The sequence below is a fragment of the Anticarsia gemmatalis genome, chromosome 8, assembly GCF_050436995.1.
Source record: "Anticarsia gemmatalis isolate Benzon Research Colony breed Stoneville strain chromosome 8, ilAntGemm2 primary, whole genome shotgun sequence".
Classification (NCBI taxonomy): Eukaryota; Metazoa; Arthropoda; class Insecta; order Lepidoptera; family Erebidae; genus Anticarsia; species Anticarsia gemmatalis.
The window spans coordinates 8,451,515-8,473,984 of record NC_134752.1 but is presented as its reverse complement, the minus strand read 5'-3'; the positions used below and the strand labels follow the sequence as shown (position 1 = coordinate 8,473,984).

The window sequence follows — 22,470 nt, the reverse complement described above, 5'->3', positions numbered from 1 at the left end:
TCGATAATCGACAATCGGCTAACTATCGAGGAATTTTGTATTATAAAAATTAGAGCAAAGAATCTAGTGTGCGCCGTAGGATCAATTTTTGCAGTAAGTTTTAAATGCCAAACTGTCATTTCTCCATAGTCCATAGTATCGGCCGTAGAGAATCGCCACTAGTCATAGGTGGAAGGCAAGGGGCATGGAGAGTATTATATGTATTAACGTTTATTTAAACTCTCAATTAAATGCAACGAGCATAGCTACAAGGGTTGTTCTACGCATCCTGTGTGTAGGCACGTGTTGCTCAGCGTAGGCTGCGAAAGGATTATGACCAACACTATCTGCAAATAGCGCAGGCTAGTGACGCTTTCTCTAAAATCGATCGACAAGGATTATGCTAGGATATTTCGGCTTAACACATCTCCTATTTTGAACTTTCAACTTGCTAGTTCAACCTTATTTGTTATCGTATGTTTTATATTTCATAGTTATTGTAGAATGCTTTACGTACGGTAACTGTACCTAAGTTTGACACACATTAATGTGGAAAAAAAATCTAAATGAATAAATGATGTAATTCTGTTTCTGTTACATTATATTCAAACTATGTGACCTTTGACCTTTCAACCACGATTTAATTCTCGTTCTTTAAACTATTGTGTGTCAGGTCAATCTAACTTCATAAACTATGTTGATTCTGACATCCACCATTTTGATTTTCAATCTTAACACATTTTCACATATACCATGTTTTTTTGATAGGTATCTTTGATATGTGACCGTGGCCTACTCGTTCTAGTAGGTAATAAGGTAGTTTACAAAGTACAACATACACTTATCACTGGGTCTCGTTATCGAAGTGTGCGTGTTGAGGGAGGTTATTATCTACTAAACGTTACACTGAACATATACCTACTGAACACAAAACTACCAATTTTTTTAATCATTTTAGAAACGAATAAATATTTTATCTGTTAAAAAATCAAGTTCAAATAAATTTTACGAGGTCCCAAACTAAGCCCAAATAAATTTAGCAGAATTCACAAACTAGCAATAGATACTGAGAACAACTCATCGTTACTGCCCCACAAAAGGTCATCTGCGATTATTAATTACTGACCTAACACGCTTAGGTATATAAGCAACAAACTTGACCATTCTATATCAATACGAGCTTTGCAAACAAAGAAACCGGTTTGTTCAATAATAACGCAAGATGCGTAATGTCAGTCTAGTGTTGATCGTCGTTGTAGTAACCATGGCGGGCGCGTCGGGAAAAAAAGAAAAAATCCATTACGATTTAGGCAATGCCGAGGCTTACTTCGCTGATTTTGTGAAAACGTACAACAGGGAGTACAAAGATGCTGAAGACAGGGAAGTGCATTTCCGAGCCTTCGTGGCCAATTTAGAGAAAATAAACAAAAGCAATGAAATGAGCGAAACTGCAACTTTTGGTATCAACAAATTCGCGGATTACACCGAAGAGGAGAGAAAATCAATGTTTGGAGCACGCACTAAACAGTAAGTATTCTGATAAAATTTTTATATGTAGACAAAGAATTACAAACCAAAACAGCGACATGACACAGTTTTTATACCAGTGATGTCACTTTTGATTCACGTGTTCTAATAATGTACCTTAATATAAGCGCTTACAGTTGAATATACATTGTGTCTCGCGAATAACCGGAAGTTTTTATTTCCACGACTTGCTATGATGCACTTAATATTCATATTATGCTGCTATCCTGTTTTTATTGTGATTATAAGCTAGACTATAAATACTTACATTGACATTCCAACTACGTCTCGTAAACATAAACAAAGAGATATTAGACGTATTTGTTTTAAATGTAACTTGAAACCGAGTCTTTTTAGCTTTGATATTTATTGTATTCATTAGTTTTATTAGTAAGTTGATTTTGTTACTATTTTAACTGTAACGTTGCCACTTCACCTATAATCAAACTATAAACGAAGTAGTTAGCTATTTTGCCTTTATTTATATTTAAACTTTTCTCTCCTTTGCAGGAATTGAGTCTCCACTGGTGTTGCCAAGTATTATGTTTTTATTTTGTACCAAATGAACCAAAAATGTACCAATTTGTGACATAATTAATGTTTATAAATTTTAATAGGTACAAGTCTGGTTATTATGTTTGTTAATAATATTTTTATTGTTGTGTATATATACGAATTGAGTGTTAAGATTTTAGACGTTAAAACAAATATCTATTTTTACTTAAATATTTTATAAAAATAAAAAAATTACTTATTCACTTTGGTTATCATTTTGTTTTATCTCTATACAATTACTTAAATTGATAAGTTGAATGCTAGACGACGTGATTGTACTGGTATTTCCCAGTGGTATGTTTGCGTAATCCGTAACTAAGCATGAACAATTTTAAAATTAGCACGGCGATAACACATATTTACACGTAAGAACTACGAATGTAATGAAAATGCATCGCATATTAAGTAATCAAATAACATTTTCTTATATTCCTAGTACATTCCTACGAAACAACACTTAACACACATTGCAAGAATGCTAAAAAATTGCTTGTCGATCATTTCTTACAGTGTGTAACATTTTGTTATACATCCATGGCGCAGTGGTTATCTTATCGACCCTGATATCATTGCGCGCGGATATCGGGAGTTCGTTGCCCACACAGGACAATAACTTTTGGTATGATGAGTATGATTCATTACGACTTTTTCGTCTTCTAGAAGGTTAAAGTCACTAGTTCATACCATAAAGTACTGTTTCAAATTATCTCAATCATCGTAAAAGAGACGGATTCTATCATTTCAGCATTCTGTTCAAGTGCTAGTTAGAGTTTCCTTCAAGATATAAAGAACTCACAGCCATGCAAAGTTTACGTACTTATACGATGTCTTCTTTTACCATTAAAACGACTTGACCACGCAAGTTGAGATTAAGTCTAAAGTAATAGAGGGCTAAGACACCTTCTGCAAGCGTTTTCAGATCATTATAAGTGTATGACGTAGATATGCACTCGCAATTTTTTACGTATAATACCTAGAGTTCTTTTACATTGCTCAGTGAACACATATATTGGCAATTTATGGCAACGAGTCCACACGGCCTCGCGGGGACACTTCTATTGCTTCCAATATAGAACTCGTCTGCGTTATAAACTACTACATACAAATCATTTCGTGTTCTTAGTTTTTTATGTATTCGTCATTAAACTTTGAGTACCTGAAGTTTGAATGATGAAACAAACTGCTGTGCAGAAGGAATAGGAGAGTCTAGGAAGAAAAAATAGAAGAATGACATAAATGTAGGTGACGAAGACGCCGTAACGTCAATCTTCCTCTCCATCTGCCGGACTAACATATACCCGCAGTTTTCATCTTTTTCGGTGAAATTTTTTTATCAAAATCGGTTCAGCCGTTTTCTCAAGACAAAATGACAAAAACAAAGACACTCGTACTATCAATGATCAGAATTTTGGATTTTGTTCTATAATACTTAGCTACTTAAAATAGCGAATTATAGAAATTATATTGTTTTGTAACAAGTCATCATTATCAATAGTGTTATTATTGATTTATCAACTAGTAGTATCGATTAGTGGTCAACTTGGTGTCAAAGTTGTGCTAGCAGCCGGCCTTTGACTGGGCTTAACGATTGTTATCTTTAAATATATAGAATTGACTTTAATCTTTAGGTACTTTAGATCAACGCAAATATCAAGCGGCCACCCATCTATAGGATGTTTGCACCAAACGCTGCTTAACCCACAGATCGTTTACCGACCGACGAGCACAACAAGCTACTAGCGCCTCGACCAAGAATAAGGAAGTAAGGATGTAAGTAACTAGGTAAAACCTTGAATAAAACCAGGCTATAGGTATTTCGTAATTGGTCAATAATGAATACAATGTCTTCGTTAGTATCTATGTCTGTTTTTTTTTCTGTGGGCTTTGTGTAGTTATAACAGGAAAATGCTTCTTTGTCATATTATTAATTGAATACATACACGATTCTTTGTAATGCGATATTTTTATTTACATATTTATCATAATTTTATCGCGTCACTTATAAACTCATGTTATTTATAACACTTGTCAACGGTCCCGGTTTCGTTTATGTTACACAGGGTTATTAAATTATAGCCGAAAAACCTTTTAGGGGAAACATTATGTGCATAGAAATCCGTTTAACAGATTTTAATTCATAAACAAATATACAGAAGAAGCTATTATTTATTTTATATGTAGTAATGATGATAATAATATGAATCGTTATACGCGGTCAGAGTCGCAGGCAGAAGCTGCTTCAGACAAACATTGTCAAGTTCACAAAAATGCAGACAAGAAATATGTAACTTGTATGTACACAATGTAAGGATGTACTGACTAACACAATAAAGTTACAAGCTATACAAACAAAGACTGATGTTTATATACAATGCTATTAATACAAATGGCAGTTACGAAACAATTTATGAACATAATCTATTTTTAATTACATATGTACAAGTAACGCCATCTGTGATCGAGCAAGTAAAGAAAAACAGCCGTAAAAAATATTTTTCAAATGTAGTTTTATTTTACAATGATTCTATGCACATATTCAAAGTACTTAATAATGGTTTACTCTGAACCAGTCTTTCAGAAAATAACGTGTAATGTATTTCGACTAATTAATTTTTCTATATAAGACAGGAAAAATCACATTTATTTTTTGGTGGCACTTTTATAACTAATGCAATTGCAGACAGTAATCAAGAGATCGAAATATTTTTATTACTCCCTCGGGGCAAGCGTCACCAGCATATTGCGATTTTATCCGATATGCTCGAAAGAGCCGCCAACGCTTTGTTCGGTGAGAAGGCCTATTAAAACTTCTACACCAGTTAAAAATAAACTTTAAAAAATGTCGGCCCCAGTTTTATTCCTCCGTGATTGCCTTCGATTGGTTTTTATTTTTCTTTTTCTGTAGATTTAGGGACCAAACGTTTGCCAGTCATAAATACCGTCTCAAAGGAGTTTATTTATTTTCTTATATACAAGTTATAAGATCTTTAGTAAATAGAAAAGCCCCGAGGACTCGTACGAACTAAAAATATAAGTATCTCAGCAACCACCTAGGTAATAAAATCGAGGTCACATAAAACTTTAACGAGAAAAGATATGGGCAGGGAGAAAACTGTCAAGTGTTAACGCCAAAAAACATTAAAACTTACGATTTATTTCTTATATCGTACATCGGCATATAATGTTTCCGTAGAGTATAGAACGTAAGCCATAAAAATAACAACCAAGGACCTAGTTGATTGTTGAAAAACAAAATGCTACGTTTTATTTGGGCCGAAACTGTACAAGGGGCAAATTGAAACGCGGGATGGGGGACAGGAATTGGCAAGTTTGAGCACCGCTGAACCATTCCGGGGATTTGTCGGACCCTCGTAAAATGCTCTTCGGAAACGGGCTGAGTTCCCGGAGGTTTATCTTATTTTGAAAAGCCTCCGCACGGAAAGATGACGCGGCGTTTACGCCAACTCCCCGATCGTTGGAAATGCGTTATGGAAAATTGTCTTGATGTGAGCACTCTGTTAAGTCTCGGGTAAGTCAATAATGGTCTGTCTGATGCGGTCATTGACACAGCTGTCAGTAATCTTATTTATAAATCGACACATGATCCATACAAAATAAACTATGTAGTTTTATTGTCTGAATTTGATGTGACAATAATTTATATCGAAATGCAGAATCACTTAATTGAGTAATAGCAAATCAAAGTGCATACATCAGAAATCGTGTATATTTCTGTAAATCACATTAATTCCTATTCCAGTATAAAATATTCTAATTGTTAAATGAGGTGAAGAGCCTAAAACAATGTTATTATATTATTTGAATACTGTTTGTTGTTTATATTGCCCAGTTACTTTAGCTGCAGTGTGATCTTTGTATATTCGAGTAAAGCTTCACGGTACTTTTGGGAAATGGGATTTGGCATTGTGTCTCGGTGTAATCAACTGTTGTCTCGTGACACCGTCTCAAAGTACTTTGTATTTCTTCGAAAAATTGTTCTTGTTTAATCGTTGAAGACTTGCCACGTTCAGGTTTTATTCACGGTGTTAAATGTTTTGGTGCTTATACAAATAGATTTACGTTTGTTAGCTCTAAGCTTTAATTCTATTGACAATTGCATCTAGTTACCTATAAAATTGTGTGGGTTAAGTCAAGTGCAGATATAAAAATGTCTTTATTTTTCTTTATGAACATTTGCGCTGCATGCCTATATGTAATGTTACATTATTTACTTAACTTTTAGGTTGCGACTATGACCAGTTAGACTTATGTCTACCTAAAACGTACTGAATTATTTGAACAAAAAGGATATTAAACGCGGTATTGGTAAAATTCAATGACATATTTCCTAATTAGCACACTAATTTCCAGAAGAAAAAAGTTTTGTGGTTTAAATCACTAACCACTTTACGCACAATAACAAATATCAATGGATGCCTTCAGCAATGGTAAAATTATACATAATTATTTCCTTAACATTTTGTTAGTCGGCTATATAGGTATTAGTAGTTAGTCATGCATTTTAACACAAGTATTGTTTAAGCAACTGTGGTGCAATGAATGTACAACACGATCTTTATTTATAGATTATTTCATAATTGCGACAAAGCGTAACTCTGTTGTGGCAAAATTAGTCAGTTTAACGGCTCTTGTTATTATCATGAATTAGTAATTTTTTTAACCCGTGCTGACCCACTGCTGGGCAAGGGTCTCCCCCCGAAAGTGGGAAGGGTTAACCCTGGAGTCCACCACGCTGGCCAAGTGCGTGTTGGGGAATTTGAATGCGCTCAGAAATATATTGAACAAATATTAAACATGCAAGGTTTCTTTCATGAGTCAGTTAGTGATTTAGATATGTACAAAAACCCAAGAATTTTATGAATAAGTACACAGTGAGACTAACACTCTTACATATTTGTACGTAACGCAATGTACGAAATATTTCGAAGCCATAAGAGATCGCACTGTATTTCGAAATACCTAAACTAATCTGATATTACAAAGTAAGTACATATAAAGCTAATAATACATACTTAAGCTTTCTAACAGTATAAATAGAATGCGGTAAAACAAACTATATCCCTCATATCCACGTAGATACGTCAAAGCTTGCCAGTGTCTGTCGGCGCGCAGTCTGGCAATAATGAAGACGCGGTGAGAGCCGTTTAATTAACTTCAAAGATGCCGTAGCCCTCGAACTTGGGAGTTTCGCTGAAGAAATAATAATGAGAGAGCAGCCAAAGCTTCACTGCACGCCACTAGTGTGAACTAGTTTTATTTTCCTTGAAATTAATTGAGTTTTTGGCTGACGTTGACTGAATGTGTAATTTTATGTTGACATCTGACTTACTGAGACTTAATTAAATTCCGCTTAATGTTTGTCTTTGGCGGTTTTGTGGTGTGTTGAATCAGTCTCACGTTCATTTAGTAAAAGTAATGTTAAGTGATTTTAGGGTATACTTTTCCTACGGGCCACGGTGTCTTCTCAGAACGAGTAAGGTATTAGGGTTTAATTCCAGACCCTTATACCAGACGTTCCGTAACATTGGCAAAATATGGATTATCAGTGAAGTATTCTATTTCTCATCAATTGTAATGGCACATTTGCACAATGGTTAACGTCACTTCTCAGCAATAACCGTCGCGTGTAGTGAGTTCGAATCCCACTCAGGACAAATATTTGTGTGAATTTATATACATTTGTTTATCAGTTATTTTGTAACCATAGTACAATCTCTGCTTAGTATGGAATCAAATGGCCGTGTGTGAGTTGTCCAATGATATTTATTAAATTTTATGGAATAAGCCTAATTTTTCCATCACACGGTACGATTGGAAAGCATTGAATATATTAATAGAGTCGATTTTATTGTAAACGATTTGTTTCAACATTTTATCGAAATTGTTAGAATATTTGAGTAGTTGAAATTGTATTGTACATTGAACACTGAACAGTATTTATATTTAGAACGTTTTAGGGAAACACGTTAGCGCTGAGAGGATTTCATGTTTTTGATGGATGAGTACATTAGTTTTCACGGAAGCTTTGTTGGATTAAAAGTATTTTATTCATCTTTTGTATAGGAATTATGAAAACAGTAGCAATTAAATATACGAAATGAAAACACGACGAATGCGCTATTCTCTTCTCTCGATATCAGTCTCTCCTTATAATAACACAGGTACTATTGAACTCATTGATAAATAATAATATCTTACAGTCAATGCACAATCTTTCAATAACAAATATATTGAACTCTTAAACCGTTTAATTTCACTGTCACTAGGCTAATAACCTAAAGAGATTATCAATTCGACTTTCTTTTGTTTTTATATCTGTTTTATTCGTTCCATTGATCTCTCTTACAGCTCTCTACTTGCGGTTCTAACTGACTGCTTAGATATTTATACTAATATTATAAAGCTGAAGAGTTTGTTTGTTTGTTTGTTTGCTTGAACGTGCTAATCTCAGGAACTACTGGTCCGATTTGAAAAAATCGTCTAGTGATAGATAACCCATTTATCGACGAAGGCTATATATTATCACGCTACGACCAATAGGTATAGAGTACCAGTAAAAAATGTTACGAAAACGGGGAAAATTATGACCCAATCTCTCTTATGTGACGCAAGCGAAGTTGCGCGGGTCAGCTAGTCATTCATACTCACGACACTTCTCACTACATACCTGAAGCGCCCATTGCTAATTGTGTTCACCGGTCGGTACACGATTAATAGGTTAAGCACACCTTGGCGCGGTCATTCCATAGATGGGTGACCGCATTTGTAGAAGTATTTGAACTCGAACGTAAAAAGTCAGTCCTGGTTGTTGTCAATTAATAATATAAACAGTCAAGTTAGATAACAGTCGTTAAGTCACGTCAAAAGCTATCGGGCAGCTTGAACAACTTTGACACTAGGTTGACCACAAACCATACGATTAGAAGAAGACTACATGGTCATCACATGACTGCCCCCATTCTGCTTCTACTCTATTACTGGGATAACTTTCATAATATTTCCAAATATTACAATTAATAGCCAAAAATATCAACTACGAGGGCTGGCGCCCGAGTAAAGGACTTCTACCAAAATGTAACAGGCTTATTTTTATATAATGATGTTGTTATTGGAAGGTATTCCATGAAATACTCAGCTTGATTGATGCCTGTCTAATTAGGTCTGACCTTTACGTTTCGTTATTTACTTTCGTTTAGAAATATAGTCTATTTGTTTACTAATTGAACAAATCGTTGTTATAATAAACAAATTGTAGTCATGTAAAATATTATATTATTGTAGATTATTATTCTGAGAATTATATTGTTTGAGTTATTTAGAGATCTTGCAAAGAGCAACGGTAAGAGGCTCTGTATATTCTTATATTTTTGAGTATGTTCTATTTCCGATTTGTCTCTTGGTAAGTCGTTAACGCTGAGAATTGATGTAAATTACGTAACAATTAATTCTTAGATCCTATATTGATGTGTGATATCTGTATAGTTTTTCTTTAGGATATAAAACAAAATGTCTTACGCTGATTTTGATCAGGAGTGCAATCAGGAGTGTAGTACAGACTCACGTATCACAAACTGGCACGTAATAGGTGAATGGCATAATGCAGGCAGTCTTGTCTTTACTCAATCTTATTCCTTGATGAAATAAACTCCGAACATGCTTCCTTCCATCCCTTTCATAGTCCCATCATTGTTACGATACCCTGTCGACCCATGAAGCTGTATTGACCAAGTTCCCCTTTGCAGTTCCTTTGCTGCCATTCTATAAGGCTTCTCTTGATCCAACGGCTTTACATCCATCAATGTGGACTATGACTATTATTGTATGTAACATCACTCGTATGTCTTGCTGTTTCATTCGTTTATGTGGAGGTTTCTGTCTTTCATAACGTTGCTCAATAAGACGTATGTTACCATCATCTGTAAAACATTTGGTGACGTAGGTTACTGTCCATACATTATACAATAAAATACGGGAAAAAACGCGAACACGTATTTAACCATGACCATAGAAGTTTCGGCGTGGGTTTCACTGATCGCGATTGTAGGCTGACTGCAAAAACTGACGTTTTTAGGCTTAATGCGTATTCGCTTTTTTTCCGTATTGTACTGTACTGTAGCTCGATTCTCTACTACCATCGACCACCGACAACCGGCTTGTCATCGAGAAATTTTGTATGAAAATCTGATCAGCGCCTCTGACGGGCGTCGTAGGAACTATTTTGGTAGTACATTCTAAATGTCAAACTTTCGATAGTCGACAGTACCGACTGTACAGAATCGCGCTACTGTAACTTTGTCATCTTCAGTTTCGACTGTCAATAGCAAAGAACGGATCGTATGTCAGATTCTCTAGTTTGGCAATGTTATTGAATTTCACTATGCAGTGCTTTGCTGCAGTCTGGGTTGTAGAAACTTGTTTTGTAAACGAGCCGCCTTCTATTACATGGGATGACATACCACGACGGCGTTACCACATGCGGAATGTGAGTTAAAAAGCAAAAACAACTATCAGAGTTTTTAGACATATATTATTATAGGCTTCAACTGTAATGTGTGAAGTTACCTTAAAAGCTTGAAAGTTCTTAAAATAGTTTTATAAGTACGATATAATCCTGCAAATAGTCGGTTTAGCAGATTTAAGGTGCGTTCCTTATTTTAAGAGAAGACCCATGCTAAGTAGGGGGACAATACTATATAGTGACATTTTATTATAAAAGACAATTTTTGGCAGCTGTAAAGCACAATTTGAATAAAATATTAATAAACGCGTATAATTATCATATCTTTGAAAGTTAAACATAAACTAGCAACAAAATACGTTTGAGTGTAAAACATAATTATTTATTTACTATCTTGTCTACAAAGTGCAGAGAAATTAATTTTTCTTTGAGAATGTTAAATGCAAGTTATTCAGGTCTTTTTATTTGAAATGTCTTCGTTCTTTATGCATTACTGTGCTTTGAAGTGTATTAAAGAAAATTAAATTAAAACACAGAAACATTAATAATAAATGAATACATACATAATATCACACCATTATACCATAGGGGTAGGCAGAGACCAAATAACGCCACTTGGCACCAACCTTACAAACTTTCCTTGTCAAATTCATATCCATAGAGATAGATACATCTTGTCACACTCATAATTATTATTAACCCAAAAAAATCTATATTTTTCAATATTGAAGCCCTTTAACAGCAATGAACTCATTCTCATGACACAATGTCATAAATATTTGGTATTAACCACAAGTAGTCACCTGTACATACATGTAAGTCACCTTAGGTATATGAAACTGCAATTACATGGTATTAACGCGATTTGTGGAATTTACCACTGTTAAATCAACAAACAATATTCTAAATTAGAAATAATTATTTCCACACATATTTTAGCTTTTGTTTTAATCACTGGTAAATTTAAATAATAATAAATTAATATTTATAATTGGACAACTACAACAACACGGTCATCTGTTTCCAAATTAGGGAAAGCTTGTATTGTGGTTATTATCATATTTATATACTTCTAAATACACACTTATACAGCGTGTACCAAACGTTATCGTCCAACTGAAAACCCGAGTTAGGCCATTTTGTGTGGGTTCTCAAAAAAAAAAATATCTCTCGTATCTATCTCACGTAGTTTCAAAATGACAGCCACTTTTTTATAAAATTGATACCCTATAATAAGAGATTAATGAAATGAAAAACGTTAAGAAATTACCGGTATAATCCTCTCAATGAATACACAATATGATCGTAATTCGATCTACACGTAGTACACACAATTTATCGGCTTATCAGTTACATGCACTGCACCGTGCGGTCGGTGACGCATAGTGCTATCTACTGCACAAAACAGAACATAGATCTATCTAATACCCCTGACATATAACACCAACAATGGACCTATCTACTTTGTTATTGATATCACTGGTTCTATACAACATTTTTACTTATAAGTAACATTGTAGGTATCATTGTTCAAGATTTGTGCTATTGTGCCATTACTGTATTATTACTTTTGTAGTTGACATCAATATCACCAAGTTTCATTAAGAACAAGAACTTTAATGAGGATTACAGAAGCCAAAAAAGCTTCGCTAAATATTCAAACATTTCAAGCAATTCCAACTGAAATGTTGATAGTGTTGCCAAAAGTTCGGCGCTGTTAAAACTTTATGATAATTAGTAAGTCGAGCGAGCTAATTCAAAGATCAAGCCGCAGAGATGGTAGTTTGTCGCCAGATGTAATATCGCTACAGCCTCGTGTAACACTTGAGGAATCTCCACCACTCTCGTTCCACCGATAAGTTTCAAACTCAACCGTACATTCCCACTAGTTTTAGTCAATAGACTCGTAATATAGACACTCTCAATCACAACACTGTCTTATTTGAGTTAGAAACTTGAGAAATTCACCGAGAACATTTCGTAGGAGACGGTTAATCAAGATCCACATCATTACAATGGAACTAAAGTACATATAAAATGTAAGAAAGGCGTAATTTTTATACGATTACAGAGCCACTAAATCTTCGGAACTCGTTAATCGAAGTTTCTGGAAGTACTTGGTGGCTGACGCCAACTGCCTTTGGCACAGCTCCGCCTCTGCGCGACGCCAATTTAAATGATAAAACTCAGATCCCTCAAAGGATAAAATTCAGATTATTCCGCCCTAAACTAAATTAAAAATCTCTTTTGAAAAACTGGGGCTAAGCAACATAGTCTAGATATATTTAACATTTAACCTTTGAGCTGAACATTTTTAATTACGCCCGAATATTAGGTTCAATAAACCTTATAAACTCGAGTTTTAATCTGGGTTAAACAATGTTTGCAAATTAAAATTTAGCCGTTTGGAATAATCTGTTACTGAAATGTTTGTGAAATATTTTTGTACGTTCCTCAAATAATATGCGAAGCCTATATTTGTAACATGAACGAGAATTTTATCACTATTATGTGTAGTGTACTCTAGCGAAGCAGGATGATCCTTTTCTGTAATGCCTGCTTGTTGTGTCCAACATCAAGCAGCCTTGCTGTCTTTAATTAATTTAAAGTTCTAAAGAAACCAACTAGAGCTAAATTACTTACAAAATGCCATATAATCGGATGATGAAGTAAACTTCTGTTCTTAAAGTTATGAATAAAGCTCCATAGAGCGGAGATGCCTTAAGCAGACGGATGTAAACAGCTCAACGAAGTAAAAAATGGAACAAAGCTTCTTCGATATTGCTTGGAGACACGTTGTAATTACATTATTTTAAAAGTTAATTATAATTTTCCCAATTAACATATTCTAACCTTTACCAATGAGCAATTACAAGGATGATATCCGTCAACTTGCGACCACGATTTTTGTAACCTCGGCCGAAACGTCAAGCTATCAAAGTTTAAACTTTCTCTCTATATTCCCATATAATAAATACTATGGATAACTAAAGAACACATGCAACTCAGAACTTTAAAAAATAAAGATAATAATAATATAAAGATAATAGCCCAACAAGTCAGTTTTGGAAATACCTAATTTGGATATTATATTAGGTATTCCCTGCAATGAGCTATATTTATATGCAACAAGGGAATAAAATTGGGTTAACACAAACGTTGCAGTTGAAGGTTAATTGGGTACATAGGCGAGCAATACAATTTAATTTTCGTCAATTTATCGAAGCTTGAATGTATACAAAAATTAAACAAATTCTTGAGTTTTACACACTTACTTGTTATTTGTGTCCATTTTTGATGACCAGAGACGTAGCGGTACAGTGACCATGTTGCATGAGACATACACCTCAATCATTCAATAAGTACATACATAGATAAAATCATGCCTTTTTCCCATAGGGGTAGGCCAAGAACGCAATAATAGTTCAATATTATTATGTACTAGCTGACCCGCGCAAATTCGCTTGCGTTAAAAAAGAGAGAATGGGTCAAATTTTTCCCCGTTTTTGTAACATTTTTTATTGCTACTCTGCTCCTATTAGTCGTAGCGTGATGATATATATCCTATAGCCTTCCTCGATAAATGGACTATCTAACACCGAAAGAATTTTTCAAATCGGACCCGTAGTTCCTGAGATTAGCGCGTTCAAACAAACAAACAAACAAACAATCAAACAAACAAACTCTTCAGCTTTATAATATTATATAGTATAGATGTGCTATTATGGCATGGCACTAATATGAAAATGAAATAGCATAACCAATAAAAGGTAGTAAAATATCACTTGCTTCTAACATAACATTATCTGTTCTCATCAATATCATCTGGCTTTCCACGCTTCAATAACTTTTAAGTCGGACGGTTCCATAATCTATCGCATCTTTTTAATACCAAGGTGGATAACATATTTATCCAGACTCCCAGTGGAAAAATTCACGATCGAAACCTCATATCGTCGGTATAATGGGATAACTGAGTAACTCAATATTTAAAGTTTCGAGAAATTCGCGATTTTTTTTGTCACTATTTTTGACATCACTAACAAATGGAGAACATTTTCAGTGTGGATAATTTTATGCTTTGGGCGTGTTTGCTCTCAATTTTATGATGGATCAATCTAATTTCCTTAATGAACCAAAAAAATAGTAACAATCGAAAACCATGCTATCCATTTCTACAAAAATGGCCATATTGTTAGATTGGGTTAGGATATAGGAATATTTGTAAGACCAAAAGATGCGGCATATTTTGGAGATTGCGAAAATGGTAAAAGGTCAATTTATCCAAAATCAGAGTTATTCAGTTCTCCCATTAAACCGACGATATATTATAATGTAGGTACTTATTTCAAGAACTGCATTGCAGATTCCACTGATTGAACGGACGTTGCATCGAAAATGGCTTTGGAGGCATTAAAATCGAGTGAATTACACATTGTTTTTCCATCACATATTTTTATTTACGCCATGCATTTATCTTGTAGGTTCTGACGTTTGTATTTACTGAACGTCGATACTTGTGAGCGGAATTATCATTTTAAATTGTGACTTTTTTGCTTTGAACTTTACGGTACCATTTAGCTACTTATTTATGGAGGAATTTTCAAACATTGTGGTTTATTGTAAAAATTGTTTTAGGGGATTGGGTAAGGTTTAACTAAATAAAAAAACGCATTCTAAATATCTGCACCTGAGACATGTTATGATGAAATTCAATTCGTCCCAGAAGACACACATACATTAAACGCCTACACAGAATTCAAAGCAATCTGTAAAGCGCATAATTATGGCTTAAAGCAAATTGAGTACGATTTGCATAGGCCTTAAGAACGTCACATTAATACATATCACAGTTCTTTAATTTCTTTTAAATTTTTATGATACACCTCCGATAAATCTGCACTTAGTAAAGTTAATTAAATTCGAGGAATAATATAGCACGTTCATCTTCTAACTTGTCACAGAATCGCAACCAAATCACCATGTCGAATATCAACTCAGTCATAGAAGAGGAAGAGGTTACCGCAGCTCTGAATTTTTTATCATTTCATATAAAAACGATATTCACATACTTGTTAGCAAGCAAACAAGCATACAAACAGACAAACATAGAAACAAAACAAAAGCTCGCAATAAACAGTGTTAAATCTAAAGAATGTTCCAATAGTAACAGGTTGGCAGTCCATCGTGGTACAAAACAATCCACAACGCGCCACATCCGTTGCCTTTGATCTACCGACGCACTGTATCTTGTTGACATAATATGTGCTTCAAAAGGATGTTTAGTTTTGTCTTTAACACAATGATACAAATGTTGGTTTGCTATTTTGCGATCAAAGATGTTTTATGATAGTAAGTAACTATAGATAGTTTCTCTCGAATTAAGATTGTCGCTATCGAAGCTGTAATATGATTATGGTCTTATGCATATTTAGATATTGTATATTTATTATGCTTCATCAATATATTCAGTATTTCCATGTAGAGCCACAATAGATTGAAATATTTAGCTATGCTATAGTGGTGCTTCAAATATCACTAAGCTCCAAATATCAATATGTGTTCGTTTTGAATAAAATCTGTATGTAATACGAAAAGAATTTCCTATTAAACGTAAATGTGTATAAAGGTGAGTCCTTTGCATAATATAATCTCCAAACTACATGCATACCCTCACATTACGCCAATAGAATTTTACGAGTATTTGCTGAAACTCGGTACACACAATGACGGCGCGTTTCCTCAACAATGAGCACATTCAAATAGGTTCGAATTCAATCATAATTCGGATCAGTGTCAGCCCTTACAAATAGAAGATGGGATAGTATTTGAACAGCGTACGTCACACTTACTTGGTTGGATCCCCGCCAGAGATCTGTCCGTACTGTTTGAAGCACCGACTTGCATTTAACTGGATTTATTACTCCACTTTTTATTGGAAAATGTATGGTGAATATATAATGTTATTGCTCTGAAATATGATTTTGCTTTTAAACCGGTTATGCGCTGTATTTTATGACGTTAAACTTTTATGTCTGTTACGTGTGTTTTAAAAATGCTTAAATTCGTTCTGATTCTTTTTAGTACAAAAGATTTTCTCAAGATGAATACATCTGTAGTCGTTCGACCACAAAAGCAGTTCACAAGTAACGAAAATGTACCCTGTGAATACTAAAACCCATTTAGACAAATGGCTTTTGTAATTTCTTCAGAAAAATATAAAACTCGGTTTATGTTCACTTCCAGATCAACACGAAAACTCCATCTAGATATTTTGAACTTTTACACAAAACAAAAATTACTGTAATCACTTCCCTCCTTGTTTAAGGGAGCACGAATCTTACTCTCTAATGTGATATATTTTATGGCTTTCTGCTTTCCATTTTTGTATTACAAGTTTTGTTCTCTTGGCAATACCATTAATACATTATGTATACGCAAGATACTGACAGACTACTCTCGCAACGGCATAATTATCGTGTCAGGTTCCGTGGTCTGAATTGATTGGCATTAGAAATTGGGCTACTACAACAATAGCTACTGTCAAAATGATTCCGTGGAATCGGTAGCTAATCGTGTAAAGATTGATCAAAATACAAAATATTTGGTCTGTCTAAGCCGAAAAGAACACGTTAATATCTCGCGATGTTCATAGAAGAGAATACCAAAACGGCTTACGAAATTAAAGCTAATACGAATAAATATGCTCTACAAAATCTCTATTTAGCTCTAGTAAATATTATATTAATTTCATCGTTTAAACATGAATACTTGTAGTCTAGTCAAGGGTGCTTCGGATAAAATTGGTTAAATGTTAATTAAAACACTTTTGTGGAACCTTCGAAGGGATTAAGTCTTCCAAGTATTTTGTGCGCAAAGCTCTGTATACATACAAAACAGATTCGATTATAAATTTAAATTCCGCGGCTTATTACAAAAAGTCGTTCAATGGGTGGTAAGATGAGTTTGGACTTGTAATCATTGTTAAACTTCGTTGATGATTGATGTAAGCTAAGATGTATTGTTTTTTGAAGCACATACACATATGTATTATATAAGCTGATCGTTTAACTTGGATGTTTACTACCACAGCCAGTTGCGCTCACCGATCGGTAAACGATCTGTGGGTTAAGCAAACCCTGGCGCGATCATTCGATAGGTGGGTAGAGGCATAATGGTATTTGAACTGGGCGTCTCCGTGCTTCGGAGGGCACGTAAAAAGTCGGTCCCGGTTGATGTCAATTAAGATAACCGTCGTTAAGCCGCGTCAAAAACCTTCGGTTGGCTTGAACAACTTTATAACTATAAGAAGAAGAAGAAGACTACTCCTGTAATGTATGTATTACTAATTACCAAGCACATTTTTATTAAATGTGCTCTTACAGATTGACCCACAAAAAAAAATTAAGTAAGAGTCTGTCATGTGTTTGTCATGTCAGAGTGGTAAGAACTTGGGATCACCACGTGCCGGCGATGTTGCGTTGGGAAAATTACATTCCTTCGGAGACTGTTTAAAGAAATCTTGGACATGAATGATAGTCTTTCCGTTATATTAAGATGGAAACTGCTGTTTCCTTTTAACACGTATGTGGGTTAATTCAAATAATTGCAAACGATCCTTGGTTAAGTAGGTCCGTTGTTAGTGGAACTGAGAACAAAGATCCGAAGCGCTGCCAAATCCCATTAGTGCTTAGAGCAGGTAAGTTTTAATAGGTATTTGTCGAATTAGGAATAATCTGGATTGACTAGTTCGTGTTAGACCAAGTCACTCATCGAATTGGGGATTTTATCTGCTAATTAGTTTTGAGCTGAGGTGGTTGAATTATCTTGAAGTTCTTAATAATTAAATCTCTCGATATGTGATCATATTAAAGCCAAAGCCTGAATACAAATTTAATTAAAAGACCACACTTTCTTATCTCAAAGGCAATTCACGGATTCTATATTCAACTAGCTGACCCACGCAACTTCGCTTGCGTCACCTAAGAGAATGAGTCAAAATTTTCCCCGTTTTTGTAACATTTTTCGTTGCTACTCCGCTCCTAATGACCGTAGCGTGATGTTATATAGCCTATAGCCTTCCTCGATAAATAGGCTATCTAACACTGAAAGAATTTTTCAAATCGGACCAGTAGTTCCCGAGATTAGCGCGTTCAAACAAACAAACAAACTCTTCAGCTTTATAATATTAGTACAGATAAGCAAAAATCAAAAACCGTTAGTAAATGCAAGTACTGGCATTATATTCTACAATCTTCTTCATCTTCTTCTGTCGTGTCAACAACTCACTATGAGGTATTTATGTAATTGATGACCAGAGAACTTGGCAACGTCAACTGGAATATCCATAGCAAAGTTGAGGTAAAAACTTGTTTACAAACTGCTGGTAGCAACATATTCAGTACCATACGTACAGACAACAACGTCATCAAACAAAAATAATTTTACCTGAGAATCTACTGTCCACTGTCCCTATCACCACCTCTCCCGTACCTGACGTGATTAGTTCAAACGGCCCCTCGTAACAACTGCATATAGTCCATACTAATCCGGCTGCCACCGCATGATTAAGGCAGTAACCAGGCCGTTACCACGTTCGGACCGTGGAGTCAACATCCATATTTAGCGTGCGGAACTAACTGGCAAATAAGGCGATGAGTTTATTGGCCTGTTTAGCTGTGCAAGTCTCCATACGGACATTTTCGATGCTCTGTCAAAGATTACAGATAGATCTAACTTAGATTCTTCTTTCTTTGAGTGTGAGTCGGCACAGCATGTTTTGTTTTCAAGAACAGGCTTTATGAGATTTAGCTTAAGTCTACAACCGTCCGGCTAATGTCAGTAGATAGATTTTTTTTCTTAAAGGGTTACTTCATAATATTACCATGATTTTTTATCTAAAACTGGGTTATATAAAGCGAAGTAACGATAAAATGATACATAAAATACTTTAGTAAGAAAACGGTGGATAGATAGGACACTAAAACTGCTATAAGAAGTAGTAGTAATATTTCATTAGTAAGCTTAATGGCGTGTCAAAATATAGCAATGTACTGCCGTTGTCCATAAATTACCAAGTAAATTAGCAGCGGAGATACCAGCTGAATTCAGCTGCGAAATCTGCACAATCCTGTTACATAAGTTGTTCAAAACAAACAAGAAGAAGCGCAGATCCGCAGTACATTCATACGTGAATGTAACAGAAAAATCTCGGTTTAATATACATAATGTATTCATATTTACATAAATACGTAGGAGCTCTCCTTATCGTGGCCCATCGGACGCTCCAAGCGCCCGCGACACGCGGCTTCGCTATGAAATCTGCATAAATTTGCAGTTTTCTTGTTGTTATACACGATTTATGATGTGGAAAATTGTTTATTTATTGCTATTTTTCTTTATAGCGAATATATTTCAATGTTATAAAAATTTTGCCTTGTCTGCGGGTCCCGGATATTTAAATAAACTATTGTCGAGCGTTTGTTTGTCGGAGTTTATTAACGTCGGACAATATTTTTGTTATGAAATAAAGTTCTTTTGTGAATATAAGATTATGTTAAGAGAACGAACTTTATATTTTCATACTAAATGTTGAATATGTAAGTAATTACCAATTTATAAAAAATATACACTTATTCAAAAAGAGAATACAAACATTTTCTAGTTCATTTAACACGTTGCAAGAATACACTTATACGCGACCGTGTCTTAAACGGACCCGAACATTATTTTATTACAATAAGTATAATACAGCGACCACATTTACAGGATAACGTTGATACAAGGTATCCACCGCAATAATCCAACGACACTTATCTAAGTGACAAATAATTGAATTATACAGGTCTGTACAAAGGTTCTGCGACGAAAGGTACTCTCATTTTGTTCATAACGTTACATTACACGTACATTTTTTTAAACCCTCATAATGTTATCCCTGCGTTTGTGTGTAATAAAAGAATAATAAGGAACTGAAATGGAGGTATGGTAGTGTTATGTTGTCGCTTTGTCGTTTAATCTACGCACTTTGGTACATGATTGTGGCTGTATAGCACTTTACTTCAACACATTAGGCAGTCGAGACGTCCCTGCAGAACGTTACCAGGACAAATGTGTCCATTTTGTGACTGGATATGCTCGTACCGCCGTTATTCTAAGGTAATTTTAATTTATGAAGTGCTGAACCGAATACACGAAGGTATGTGTTAATGGATTATTACCTGTGGTATTAAGGTAGTCGCACGTTAGTTTCCTAAGTAGATATAAAGAGAGCAGACATAATGAGCAAACACATTAACAACTACCAAATAGCTCAATTCTTATAAAGACTCTATCAACTTATTATCGAATCCAGCTGCGATCATATACTTACATGTATATGATACAGTCATTCTTATGTGAGTAAAAACATGAATATCAAGTTCTAAACAAAACAGTTAACGAATAATTATTTCTACGCAGAAATCTATCGTAATAACAGCTGCAAATGTAATTGGAATTTCCAATTAATTAACCGGTTCGAATTGTAGGTCATCAGAAGGCTTCGTTGAACAAAACCGAAATAAGAGAGTATTGTTGCACGAATTTTCACTTCAGATTTTCAAACGTTTGAGCAAACAATAAACGTAATGATTATAAAATATTGGTAAGGAAAACAGGAAGGCTTAATTATTACAAAGGAATTTTGGTGGAGCCCAGTTAGCCGGTCTTAAGTATGATTGTTTAAGATCTCGATTTCGGATCAAACGGAATGGATTTTTATTGGTAATCTTCTTAGTGAAGGAACAGTAACGTGATTTTCTGTCACTATCGTCTAAAGATAAAATTGTGTATGACAAACTTTATAAGGGCCTCTAGCGGAAGCCTTAGAAACTAATTTATTTTTAAAGACATTTTAAATATCAAATGATAGAAACTCGGTACTAGAAAGTCGCGCTGCAGTTAAGTCTTTTTAATTATGATATCCTAAAAGAGCTTAGGAATATTTTTAAGTGATTTTAGTCATCTTTATAATCGACTCTAACACGCATTACAAAAATAAATAGGAGTACCTGTCCAGAAATTTTGTCCTGATAGAGATTGTGTTTTTAAAACTTTAACTACTTACACAAGTAACTTATACATTTACGAAGGGAGTGTTTTTCTTTCAAATCCTCCACAGGTTATATTCGAAGTGAAATGAAGTTTGTCTCGACTCTAATTTAACTTAATAATAAGATTGTACATAAAAGCCTTTCTGATAGTTTAATGTAATTACTTATTTGCAATAGTTTCTCGAGAAAATTGGTTGAAAGTTTTCGAAGTTTTAATACCTTTTTTTCCTTTGTGGCCTCGTTGGGAATAACAATGGATATTTTTGGAATCTAATTATTGAATAGAAAGGTGAAATAGATGGGTACAAAAACTGACGACGTAATTAATCTTTGAGCTGAAACACCTTTAATTTTTCTTAGTCTGTTTTAACATTACTACAGAGTAAAGTTAAAGAATGTATTTCTTTCTACAAATAATATTTTTATTTTAGAAACTTTAGAAAAAAATATTTTAGAGATATTTTGCTCTACAATTTTGCAATCCTGGTCACTATTCCGGTGGTATGATTTCAAATATACAACGTCTGCCTCTCGGGTTATCGCGGCTTCATTTCATTCCGTTCTTGGAGGGCTATCAAGTTTACTAAGCCGGACTTGGCCTTCTGCAACGGTGAAGTGTCAATTCTTGCCCAGTCTTCGAGAACCATAATACTTGTAGGATCGCAAGACTAGTTTATTTGGTTTTATCAAAAAGTTTGTATTATCTAGTTAAACATTTGACAGCTTACGATTACAGACTATGTTACCAAGTTGAGTCGTGCGGCTCCGCTCTTTTGATTTGATTACAAAGAATTATTATATCTTATTTCATTAGCTGCAAAAAAAGACGAATGAATA

General features: G+C 34.5%; 1 protein-coding gene across 2 annotated transcripts in view; it reads left to right on the top strand.

Moving 5' to 3' along the window:
* The first annotated feature begins 1,141 nt into the window (after window positions 1-1,141).
* Window positions 1,142-22,470, top strand: part of LOC142974958 (cysteine proteinase-like) — a 289,518-nt gene continuing 268,189 nt past the window's right edge. Inside the window, exons 1-2 of one of the 2 annotated variants that reach the window (XR_012959588.1) lie at window positions 1,142-1,506; window positions 2,017-2,088. Coding sequence is in view for 1 of the 2 variants with exons in the window: in XM_076117537.1 (XP_075973652.1) it covers window positions 1,202-1,506; window positions 2,017-2,023 (312 nt within the window). In the remaining variant the exon portion in view is untranslated. Of the gene's footprint in view, window positions 1,507-2,016; window positions 2,265-22,470 lie in introns of those variants that run through there. The other variant, XM_076117537.1, reaches the window with a different exon arrangement.